The sequence below is a fragment of the Metopolophium dirhodum genome, chromosome 8, assembly GCF_019925205.1.
Source record: "Metopolophium dirhodum isolate CAU chromosome 8, ASM1992520v1, whole genome shotgun sequence".
NCBI classification, from domain to species: domain Eukaryota; kingdom Metazoa; phylum Arthropoda; class Insecta; order Hemiptera; family Aphididae; genus Metopolophium; species Metopolophium dirhodum.
Genome location: NC_083567.1, coordinates 16460509 through 16473234, shown reverse-complemented (window position 1 = coordinate 16473234; position 12726 = coordinate 16460509). Strand labels below are relative to the sequence as shown.

General features: G+C 29.5%; 2 protein-coding genes across 7 annotated transcripts in view; one reads left to right on the top strand and one right to left on the bottom strand.

Moving 5' to 3' along the window:
* Window positions 1-6027: 6027 nt before the first annotated feature.
* On the bottom strand, window positions 6028-10879 carry LOC132951282 (uncharacterized). 3 transcript variants are annotated; one of them, XM_061023088.1, is made up of 13 exons: window positions 10864-10879; window positions 10352-10605; window positions 9333-9567; window positions 8960-9175; window positions 8805-8899; window positions 8679-8748; window positions 8363-8521; window positions 8047-8291; window positions 7779-7987; window positions 7644-7709; window positions 7338-7582; window positions 7042-7283; window positions 6028-6982 (listed from the first exon to the last, which is right to left on the bottom strand). In XM_061023088.1, exons 2-13 carry the CDS (start codon window positions 10357-10359, stop codon window positions 6814-6816), a joined length of 1959 nt encoding a protein of 652 aa, XP_060879071.1. In that variant the 5' UTR covers window positions 10360-10605; window positions 10864-10879; the 3' UTR covers window positions 6028-6813. The 3 variants fall into 3 exon arrangements, with proteins under 3 accessions (XP_060879071.1, XP_060879070.1, XP_060879069.1); XM_061023087.1 differs by lacking the exon at window positions 10864-10879 and adding an exon at window positions 10751-10769; XM_061023086.1 differs by lacking the exon at window positions 10864-10879 and having other exon boundaries at window positions 10352-10814.
* Window positions 10880-11210: 331 nt separating this feature from the next.
* Window positions 11211-12726, top strand: part of LOC132951281 (protein sidekick) — a 34321-nt gene continuing 32805 nt past the window's right edge. The window contains exons 1-2 of one of the 4 annotated variants that reach the window (XM_061023081.1): window positions 11211-12064; window positions 12147-12242. In XM_061023081.1, coding sequence (XP_060879064.1) covers window positions 11959-12064; window positions 12147-12242 — 202 coding nt within the window. In that variant the 5' untranslated portion in view covers window positions 11211-11958. The remainder of the gene's footprint in view (window positions 12065-12146; window positions 12243-12726) is intronic. The other 3 variants (XM_061023084.1, XM_061023082.1, XM_061023085.1) reach the window with 3 other exon arrangements.

The window sequence follows — 12726 nt, the reverse complement described above, 5'->3', positions numbered from 1 at the left end:
GACGAAAACAGTAATCAGTAATATTCAGTATTTCGTACTGATAACGGAACACTGATAAAACTACAGATAATAATCATGTTTGAAGAAGGATAAAACTTTTCGGAACAAAAATTCCCGTTTTTCCCGGTGCTTTTGAAAACTACTGGGAATTTTTACTTTTAACCCCCCAAAGTACCAACTAGATTCAGATCAGAAAAGATACTGTTGAAGAAAATCTAAGCATTTTTACTGTCCTAAAAGGCGATGACAGACACAAAAAAAAAACACACACCATTGTAAAATCGTTCCACTCAGAATCTAAAATTATAGAATAATATTAAATATACATTAATATATATAATTCCTCATACTTATATTATTATTTCATTTTTATAACACCTGGTCTTTTCAAAATATTTCTAAAATTGAGTTATTCTCTAGGCACAGTTTTTAGAACCTAGAGACATTAATATTATGATTTTAGAATGTTTAGTATTTAAAGGACCATTATTACATTTTTAATTTTCCTGCTTATGATATTTCTAGGTTGATATTAATATCCAAAGTGTATATACAGACTATTCAAATTTAAATTAAATCATGCAATAAACTCATTGAAATATCGAAAGAGAGAGTACAATACTCTAATAGCACTATTACATAAAATTTTGACAACATTCAATAATACGGTTCACAATTTGTCGACAAGAAATATTTGAAAAGACTGTAAGCATATACAATGTATGGTACATTTGTACGTACCTACTTAAGATTTGATACTCACTTAGTTAAATTCTCACTAAATTAAAAACTGTCAAAATGAGAAATTTTTTAAACCTACATGAGAAAATTCTATATTTATATTTATATTATTTTTTTATATTCTATTTCAAAAGTATCTAAATTAAGTTAATTTTTGTCCGAAGAATAATGCAAATTTTTGAATGGGTTTTTGCTTTGATGTATCATTTTAATTTTCGTCGGTAATTTTCTTGAGCGTATAGAAAAACTATCTAATAAACCATATTATGTGTCTGGAATTTTTTATTTTTGCAAATTAACACATTTTAACTGTACTTTCAGTTTCTATATTTTATAATAGATCAATAACCTATAGTCCATATAGGTTACCTAAATTACATTTTTTAAATTTAAATCCTGGTAGTCGAGTTTTGGAAAATACATAGGTAGGTAACTTATAATTCATATTGTAATTTAATCACCAAAGAAATATAACATCCCTAACTCTGTGTCTAGGAGCACAGGCAGGGTAATGCATTAGAAGAATAGAATGTCTATAAACTTGTGGACTAGTTTGTATATGGTTAAATTTGGCATGCGAACAACAACTGAAATAGAAAACCAGAATAGGTACCTACTCCGTACTCGTACATTGTAGATCACAAAGATTTTTGTAAAAGAACATACGATTTATCAATAAACCGTATAGGTAGGTATATCATCTATGGCAATCGTCAATTGTTGACATTTCTAATAAACAATTCTAATAATTTCAGTGAACAAAAAAAGTAATAAGCCATCAATATAGACAGACAGTTCGTTAAGCCGTATACTTTATATGTACGTTTTAACACAAACTCGCACATTCCGTTATGATTAGGTTATTTTCATAAAATATTTAGATACTTTCAAATGTTTAGTTCGGAGTGAGATGCAGATGGATGAAGAATGAAGATAGCTGTTTCTTCTGCGGCGACAACTCTAGCTAGGTTTCATCGGAAAAGTTGATTTTTACGCGTAAGTTCATTTTCATATTATTAATAATCTGAGCGCACGCTAGTGCGCCAGGCCAAGTTCCCAGCAATGCCAGTGTATCTTTAGACGAACCAATTCACCCAGTTTTTCTAACCAATATATCTCTGTTTCCTCTTAAGATAAACTTTTGAAATTTCAAAAACAGATTAATCTAGAGTAGCTTAGGACGCCGTAAGAAAATGAGCCCTTAATTTTAAAAATGGGAGGATTTCAAAAATTGCAATATTGTTACTGACTCACTGACTCACTCATCATCAAAATTATAAGAAACTTCCCGTATAGGTAGAAACGTGAAATTTGGCACAAAGGTAGGTTTTACAGTGTAACTAAAGGGAAAAATCTAAAATTTTTTTTTTTCAAAATTAATGTCGCTTTAGAGAGTGTATTTCTAAACGTATGAAGTGGCGCGCTTATAGCACGCATAAACGTTAATTGTTTGTAGTTAACTTGTATATATATTTATAAGACATAATAATTTATTTTATTCAAATACAAAATATAATTTTAATAATATTCGTCGGTGTGCGAACGATAATTTTACGTGATAACGTCATAAGAAAACATTGATGAAAAATTGCATACTCTTATGAATTGAATGGAATTATTCTCACTGAATTATCATTATTTTATATAATACAAAGAAGTTACCGAAATAGCCACGACCATATCGTAATCGCGATGCATCGTGTTTGTGTGGTTTGTCAGATGTTGGCAACTCAACATTCTAGTGTGGTCAAGCATAGTACGTGGCCCTCTCCAGGGTGACAAGCCTCCAGGGAGTTCACTTAATTAATTTTGATCCCTGTCAGGTAAAAGCCAAGGATAGTGCCATTGTTGAATATAACCGTCTAAGAACTTTGTATAGGCCAGACTTAAGAGGATGTCACTAATTCACTATGTCAGCGCACTATTGGTTTTCTCTCTCTGGCCCACGCGCAACATAGACAAAACGCATTTGTGCGGAACCGTTTTTTCTATGTTTTTAAGTAATCTTAGAGTAAAATCACCCATTATAAAAAGATAGAGAATAATATTTTTGAGAGGCTTAGCCCCCCAAAAGCCCACCAAGCCCCCCCCCCCCAAACCTTCTTGCAAACATAACAATTTCATAGTTTCATTTCATGTGTTATATTCTTAAAAAACAAGAAATATAACACATAATAATTTTTTATACTATACATTTGTTTGTATAATATTTTACATAATATTTTATACGAAAATTAATTATAAGTTGGAACACTCCGAACACTGTCCTATAGTGATTTGTTTTATCGTCCGTCGAATGAAACAAAATATATAAAATTATATCAAATTATTGGTCAATCATATGATGGGGCCAGTGTTATGGCTAGAAAATTTAATGGTGTACAAGCTAAAATCCAAAACAAATATTCTTGCGCAGTTTATTTACTCATTGTATGGGCGTATGGCCCACCGTGTTAATTTGGTTGTTGTCGATATGTGCAAATTTGTGAAAGTAAGTGTAAAAGAAGTATTGTAAAATTTAGTAAAATAGAATTATAATTTAATATGTTACATATTTTTAATTATTATTTAAGGAAACTAAATGTCTATTCAATACATTAGATAGTTTATATGTTCATTTTTCTTATCCCACAAAAAATCAACGAATCATCGACATGCAAAAAAAGTTGGGGCTCAAAATTAAAACAATTGGTAGAATGAGCGATATTGTTGCTAGAAATTGCATAAATAAAATCAACAACGATTTTAACATTGACGATTTGAAAACAACAATAAAAAAAGAAATTTTTCCAAATATTTACAAAATGTTACAAGTAGCACTTACTTTACCAGTCAGCTCTGCAACATGTCAGCGATCTTTTTCGGCTATGCGAAGAATAAAGACGTGGGTAAGAACTTCTATGCATCAAGAACGCTTTACAAACCTTTCTATTCTTCACATAGAGAAGGATGTAACAAAAAATACCTATTGATATTGAATGTATTTTAAACGAATTTCCAAATCCTCAAGGATGATGGTTTTAAAATAAAGCATTTATTGTAATAAGATATATTCAACAAGACTGTTATTTTATAGTATTTTTTTTCCTTAAATAGTACCTATACTATATTATTATATATGTTATAAAATATTTATATTATTAAATTTCAAGTATAAAAAAAAAATAATTGGACAATAATTTTATATTTCTGTTCAGTTGTTCAGTAAAATTTATGAGAAAAATCGTAGCCCCCCCAACTTTTTCAATGGATTTCCGCCTATGTACGTAGGTAGCTTTTTGCATATAATATACGCCTGGTATCACGTTATGTTTGCGCGAAGTAGTTAAAACAATATAATATTATTAATCTTTATATTTCATATAGGTACCTACATAAATACGGTCTAAATAAAGTCTTAATTAATAATTATTATATTAACAAATAAATACAAATAATAGATATTTTAATAGCTTTTGAACTTATAATACCTGTAAAAATTAACTGCGTTTTTAATAATCTTATAGATTTTTTGGTTACAGTATGAACTATTTGTGAGAATTCTTGTTTTAAATATTCAATCCTTAGCAATAAAAGTTGAACATTTTATAAATTTTTAACTACTTAAGTAGTTTGTAAATTTTCAATTTCATAAATTTGTTAAAAATCGTGCCGATGGATTTTTATTGTGTCTCAACTGCTATTATAACTACTTATGATGAAACTTGTATCACGTTTTCATATAATAGGTAAACAAAGACATTTTTGTATGAATAACTGACTACAAAATATTTTGCAAATTGTCAAGATTATGATGAATTTTGAAGAAATTTGAAATTTAAATGCATATAAAAAAACCGTGCCTATGTATTTCTTATATTTTTTAATTGCTATTATATCAACTTACGAGGAACTTTGTATTATGTTTAAGCTTTTTGACTCAACGAATACAATTTTATTGATATTTATAGAATACAGAGCTAAAAACATTTCATAATTCAAATGTCTATAAATCATTGTATACGAAAAACGATTCTAAGTAGAAACAATTTTTCAGTCTAGGATATTGTATAATATATTTATATTGATATTATTAAATATTAATACCGTAGCCGGTTAAGTTGAATTATTATTATTTGTTTATTATCATATTTGTATATGATAAGATATTTTAGACGTTTGAACTTTCAATTATTATTCAATAATATTTTTAAAATAGGCATAACACGAACTAAAATTGTTCTTCTTCGTTTAAATATCTAATTTCGTCCAATTTGAGTATAAAATAACTTTGTTTAAGAAAAATTGTGTTTTAAATTTTTTGGTTAGAGAATAACCTACTTACGTGGAACTTTGTTTTCAATTCCAAACCTTAGCTATAAAAGTTGAAAAATCATTTTTTAATTTTCAATTTCATAAATTGTTCCTATCTATTTTTAAAATTTTCAACTGCTATTGTAATAATATATCAGGAGCCTTGTATTAAATATTCATGCTTTTTGACCCAACAACTAAAATCTTATTGACAATTATAGAAAAAAAAACTAAAAAAAATGGAAACTGAAAATGCCCACAAACAGCTAAAATTAGTCAAAATATTTTGGTGGTGTACAGAAAATGCTTATATAAACATTCAAGGAAAATTGCATGTACCTATCTACGGTAATTTGTCCTAGAGTTATACCAAAAACGATTTTGTTAAAAACCAATTTTGCGTAAAATTTATACTTTGGCTGCAATTGGTAATTTCACTCAATGCTAATTGCCAATCGAATATACCTAAATGTACCTATATTAAAGTACACTTGGCAATTTGTATATATACTATATACAATACATAAATAGGTACAATATGTACATTATATGTATTATATAAATATATAATACATTAATAGTTAATATCTATGTTTATTAGCTGATAACATTAGTTAATCATTATATAAATACATTACTCAATAATTAAACTATTTATTAGTCCTTTCCAAAAATATAAATTTAAAGTTAAGTTTAAGTTAAAATTAGTTAGAATTGTTAAATATACCTACAGATATAATAATATAATATGTTTAAGAGTTTATGGTAGTTAGTTAGGATAGGTTTCATAGACATCAGTATAGCCTATTGGTTCAAAAATATATATTATAAATAAATTTATAGGTATACCTACGTATTATAGTTTATAATAATTTACCATATCCTAAAAATAGAGTAATATGTATATTAAAATTAGAATTGGAATTATTTGCAAATACAATTCAGGATTGTTCTTAAAGGAATGATTAAGGAAAAATTACAAAAACTGATAAATATAATAAAACAATAAATATATATTAATACATTAATATTTTGTGAAAAAACATATATACATTTTTAAATGTAGAAAATACATAGATGAATGTTTTTTAATAATAGGTAGATAATTAATAGTTATTTTTCTTTTATAATGAATAATACTGTAAACTCTCAACTTAGTTTGTATAATTGCATGTGACAAAATGAATCGTACAAAATAATTGTTAATTATTCAAATAGTTTTAATTTTGATCATATTTTTTACTGTAAAATATTAATGTGCCTATTTTACACTGGCTGTTATGGTAAAAATGTAACTTAATCAATCCCTTATTTGTATATGTTATTATTAAGAAATAATATAATGAGTTAAGTTATGAGAAAACGATCAACTTCAATGACATTATCTGTATCAAATCAATATTCAAAATATATTGTTTACCAATTTACTGATCACATTCATAAATGTAAATAATACATTTGTTTTCAAATGATACATCAATATAAGTTTTAATACATATATATATGTACCTAATTCTTAAATTATTACTTACAGTTTACAAGTATATCAATGCATACATTTAATTGTGTTAATCATGAACATTTAATGTTTAATAGTTAACATAGAGTTGAGTATCAACTGACTTATTTAAGTTTTTTTATATTAAATATTAACATAGCTATAAGTAATTAAAAATTAAAAAACACACATAATATAAAATCAAACTAAAAACACATAAATTTTTTTACCATAATACTGTATAAATAGATCCGTGGATTATGTTAATAATTATGTTCATTCTATAGAATAATAATACCATGGTCTCTTTGAAGTCTTCGTTTTGCAGTTGTAGATACGACACCCATTATATCGGACGGTGTTGGTAGACCGCTTACAATATTGCCACTTTGTTGATAAAACAATTCTCGGCTGCCACATTTGTTTCCATAAACAATATTATCATCATTTCTGTAACAATGAATTAATTTAGTTTTAATAAAACATATAATTAAGGTTCATTAGTCTACCTGATGATAATATCGAGAACCGAAGGTTTTTTTTGAAAAGTATCGTGTATAGATGTGGCTAAAATTGTTTGTGAACCTAACCAGTTACCATGCTTGTCAATCATACCAGCATTGGTTGTGTCCATTACCATGTAGCCATAAGTTTCATCTGTACCTTGTAAATTATATGCATCCGGGACATTTGTGATTGTGTTATTTATAGAGTGTTCTAAGTCTCCAAGATTGTTAAAACTTAAATTCCACTAAAAGAAAAAAAATTACATTTATCTGTAATTATTATAAATACTAATACCTACTAATAGATGAATTAGCTCAGCATCATTTTCTGCTTCTTTTTCTAATAACACCATTATTGAAGTATTTTGAAAGCCAGCAACAAATAACAACAGTTTTTGATGGCTGGCAGTATTTGTTTGTGGTTGAAAACTTGTAGGAGTTCTGCACATGTTCTCTGTAGATGTGGCAAAATTATATGATTCTGCCATGCTAAGTTTAGCCATCAAAGGTGTCATTATATCTTCTTTAAGCGCAGGTTTTCTATCTAAATTATAATTTTATTCCAATGTGTATTTAGGTTATAAATGAAAAAATTAAATATTTACCAAGTGCTTGTAAATTCAATGGTATGGAAGTTGGCCGAACTGGTTTTTTCGATTTCAATATTTTTTCTAAATCAATAAATATTATTTTTAACAAAATATAATTAAAACATAATACAAAAAAAATGTCTATTGAACCTTTTTCAATCTGCACTTTAAGATCAAGATCAGTATAATGTTGAGATAGTTGTTTATCATAAAGTGCTTTTGAAACAGCATAGTCGTCATCACGTAATAATGGGAAATATGGGTCACATAATGTTCTATATTTGTCACTATGTTTGGAATTGTTATAATTTATTGTTTTAGGTAACAACCTTAGACTCTGATACCTTGTTGTGTCTTTTCTGGAAAAAAAGTTTCAATTTTATAAACAACACAATGGAATGAAAACTAAATGTTATACCTTAAAGTAACGAGTTTTGAGAAATTTGGCATTTCATTCAGAGATGATTCTAGAGAAGAACATTTTTCAGCATTAGATTTGTTTAATCTCTTTTCTGCTTTGATAATGGATTCCTTCACAATATCTGGCATACTACAGATAGATCCACTGTTACTATCTGGGGTATCTTCTTCTTCGACTGTGAACATATTTTTATTTTCTGGGTTTTTGTCAATTTTTGGACAGTCTTGTGACTTGTCAGCCATCTGCATTAGTGGGTATATGATTTTTTTTTAAATTTAAATAATTAATTTGCAAAATTATATTGTATAAATACCTTATTTTTTTGCCGCCATTTTGATGTTTTTTTCACGGATTGTTTTAATGAGGTAGCTGTTTTTCTTATTTGTAATACTTCATCTTTATCCAAGAAAATGTATAAGAGTTGAGAACCTAATGGTAAATGAAAGCTTCCTTTTACATTTTCAGCTGGTATCTATAATAAATGAATCAATTTTAAATAATTGGTATGTAATTACTGATAGTAAAAATGACTAATAATGTTGTAAGCATATAGCAGCAAAAAAAAAAAAATTACTAAAAACAATTTTATGATAAAATGAAAGTTAAATTTTTTAGATTGAAGTGCCAACCTTATTACAGAAAGGATTTGTCAGTTGGATTAATTTGGTTAGTTCAAATCCAAATTGAGTAACAACAATTCTAGAAATCAAAATAGAATTAGACAAATTAAAATTTTGAAATGACAATTCGCATACTTATTTTGATGTAATAACATTCCACCTAAAACCTTGTTTTTTTCTTGCATGCTTTCAAGTATTTGCATTGCTTCCAAAAGAATGTTTCCTCCACTCTGAAAAATGTAAAACAAATGATGACATAAAAATCAAAATATTACCATTACGGACATTACCTTGGGAAATTTAAATACTGCCGGGGTACCAAACATGTTTGAAGAAATTAGAAGAAGTGAAAGATATGATGAAATTACTGTATTTAACTGTTCACTGAGGATTTTATGATCTAAGATTTCAGTTATATTAAAGTGAAATGTAACTAAAATATTGTATAAAGTGTTGGCTCGATTTTGCAAAACACTGTCTGGAATATTTCGATCTGTTCCAACACACTGTAATAGAAAAAATGCAATATAATAAATAATTATAACCATTTTCATTTAAAAAAATATTTATACCTACAAACCTATTGACAACATTTGTAAAAAAAAAAAAATAAAAGAAAAAATAATACACATTATTTATAGTTTATAAGTAATCTCTAATTACCAGTGTTGAAGAACCAAATTGCCGAATAGCAAACTTTCCAGAACGTAATGCTAATACTGAAGGAGATGAGAAAACTGAAGATGAAAACTTGACAATTCCCATTAGTTGTCCACTTAAAGCAAGCTTTTGCGAAGAGCTTACCCATGGGGGATGAAAATATAAAATAGAATGTTGTGGATCATCAGCTTCGGTAGTACAGAATCGTGGGTCGTAAACAAATACAATTAAAAGTTCTCTGAAACACATAATTAAATCAAAACGAATACAACCAAAAAATAATAATTTAAGTGTACTATTTCAAAAATGTTTCCCTACATGATATTAAATAAAATATCAAATAATTTTATAAGATATATTGCTGTGGCAGTAAAGACTAAAATGTTTCAAATTTCACTTTGGTACTTTAGTTGAAACATTGAATATTTATTATAAATTATAGTATTTATAATTAATGGTTTAACTAATGGTATACACAACCAGCATCGAATAGGTAGGATACCAGCCCTCAGAATTTAAGGAATTCTAACGTTTGACTACAGTTACAGCTACTAGGTATACAATTGAATAATTTGATTCAATTTTATTTTCAACTAATATTTTGTACTAATTTCTCACTATTACATAAAAATAAAATTACAACCATGACTGGCACACTGAGGTTTTCTCAAAAGCTTGCCTCACTCTGGCCTGTACAAAACCTACAATAACTACATTTTTATTTTTATTAATACATTAATTATCTGTTAATAAAATCTTTAAAAATCCACTTTTGTACCTACATGGATTTTGTCAACATTATTTATCTTATGATTTTCCCATGGACCTTATTCATCAATTTAGGAATACCTAATGTAAAAATATATTTTGTATATATTATCAAGAGCTGAGAAATAAAACAACATTTACAGATTATAAATCTTTGCTGTTTATGGACGATTGATGATTGCGTCAAAGGTGGTCGATGCTTCTATTTTACTGACAACATTTTTATCATGTGGTGGTGCAAATATTATGCTTACCTCGACATGGCGCCAGCTTCTAGACACTTATTGCAGGCAGAAACAATTTGGTAAGACACTACACCGTGATAGTAAACTTAGAGATCTAGTTGACAAACCCAATACCAGTGGTCGCTGGATACCATGATCACAACGGCGACAGATGCAGCAACGAACGAATTTCACGAAATCGTTAATGAATATTAATCGGCGTTACGTAACCTGTGACGCCACTAGCATCTAAGGAGGCTGGGATTCATTCGCACTTCAGTCGCCTAAAAAGAACGATGGGTGAGAAACAAAGGTAGAGGGGGGCAATGGCGATTTAGTGATTAGTTGGATGGCATTTGAATGAAAAATGAAAACAACAATATAATATTATTATTGCTATCCATTATATTATATTACACAATACTCTACCCTCAACAACAAAATTCAAAAAATTACAATATTGTTTAATAATAATATCAGTATTGTATTTTGTTATATCACAGATCAGTAGATCACTGTTTTGAGATAAGAATAAAAATTACGGCTTGATTTTCACATTGAATATTATCTGTGTTGCTCATAAATCCGGGCTCTATACACGATCAACTTTAATGTGTCAATAATTATTCATTAAAATCATTTTGATATTTTCGATAGATGGTCAATAATAAAAGATACATGTATCGTGTATGGCTAAATTACCAAATAGAGCCATAGAGCCATTATGCTGGACGGTGTTTACTGCTTATTAATTAATAATTATTATTATTAAATATATTTAATCATGGTTTATACCACAAAAAGGTACTGATACTGATATCCGTGGTTTATACCAAATTGCCAACTGATAATGATTGCAGACATTGCAGTACAGAATGCAGATTGCAGGCAAATAGAGTAGGGATAATATTCTGACCCCATCGCGGTCGGTGGTTGAGTGCTTGAGTCGCGCCGCCGCCACCACCAAACCGTTGTTTCAAGTTCCGACCGCCGTTGAGACCGTTTCGCGTTTCTGCGCCTGCGCGTGCACGTCCGTGTGCGTGTTTAGTACACAATAGTACAATACACACAGTACGCTCTGCAGTACAGACTACAGAGTGACTGTACCGAGTGCACCGGAGGACCGCATTCTTTGGCCGACCGCTGGAACGTTATATATATGATATTATTTTATTACGTCCGCTGCGCCACCCGTGTCGTCACCGTCCCGTCATCTGTAGTTGTTATTGTACTGTCGACGTTTTTATCGGCCCGTTATTGTTGTTGTTATTATTATTAATATTTTTGTTTTTATTTATTACATTCGTTTGATTGATAAACGCACCCGCACGTTCCGATTGCGACGATCGCCCAAAAACCGTTAGATCGCGCAAACGGCCGTTGCGCGCGAGATGGCTTTTGAAAAGCCGCAACAGGTGTCCGCCGCCGCCGGCCTTTGTGGCGAGACATGCCGAAGCAACCGACTCGTGTGCCGCAATTCCGACAGTAGGTAGGACGCGAAAAGGTGTTGTTACTTACGTGCGCGTGGTCGACGAATTTTTCCATTTCGTCCGTTTTTCGTCACGATTGTTGTTTAGTGTAAGTTCGGTTTGTTTCGTCGTCCGATTGATACGATTTTCCCGTGCGCCCGACCCGCGATGGAAGAAGAAGAAAGAAATGACCGCCTATCTTGCACGCAGAGGACTTATGCGCTTGCCGTCACCGTTGTCTTGCTGCTGTCCACCATCACTCGTTGTGAATGCCGTAAGTGTAGTACCTAGTTCTCTTTACAATGACCACATCCCAACATCAGGTAGTCAAAATTGATGTCGTTTTATGTTCACAGAGTCCTATCAGGCCCCTCGGTTCATAACGCAGCCAACGTCAACTAAAAATGTGATTGGCGAAGGACAGACAAAAATAATTCAGTGTCAAGCTCTTGGTTAGTCATCAAACAAAAAATACCTAAAAATTATTATAAAATAAAAATCAACCATTATGATTTGGTATAGTTTGTTGGTACTTACAAGCTACAGTCCAAGGAATGGCTTATATGTTCATCATAAAATAAATTTACTAGGTATATTGATAAGTTGTATACTCCATCCCCCTCATAATCATCTACTCACTAGCAAACCGGGATGCAAACCAATCATTTACTCACATAGAATTTACCATAATATTTTCAATAAAGATTTCTACCTACCTATAGTTAAGAGAACAGTTCAGAATACTTACCAAAAGAACTACCTACCTACCTCTAAAATTACTTATGGTTCTATTATTTTCTTAAATATTAGATACCTAATTTAATTTTAATCATGAATCTCGTCAGAAATAATTTACTTTATTGAACATGATGACCAAAAGAAATATTTTATATCCCAATGGCCAATTTAATGTTTTTATCCCAAAAATCATACTCA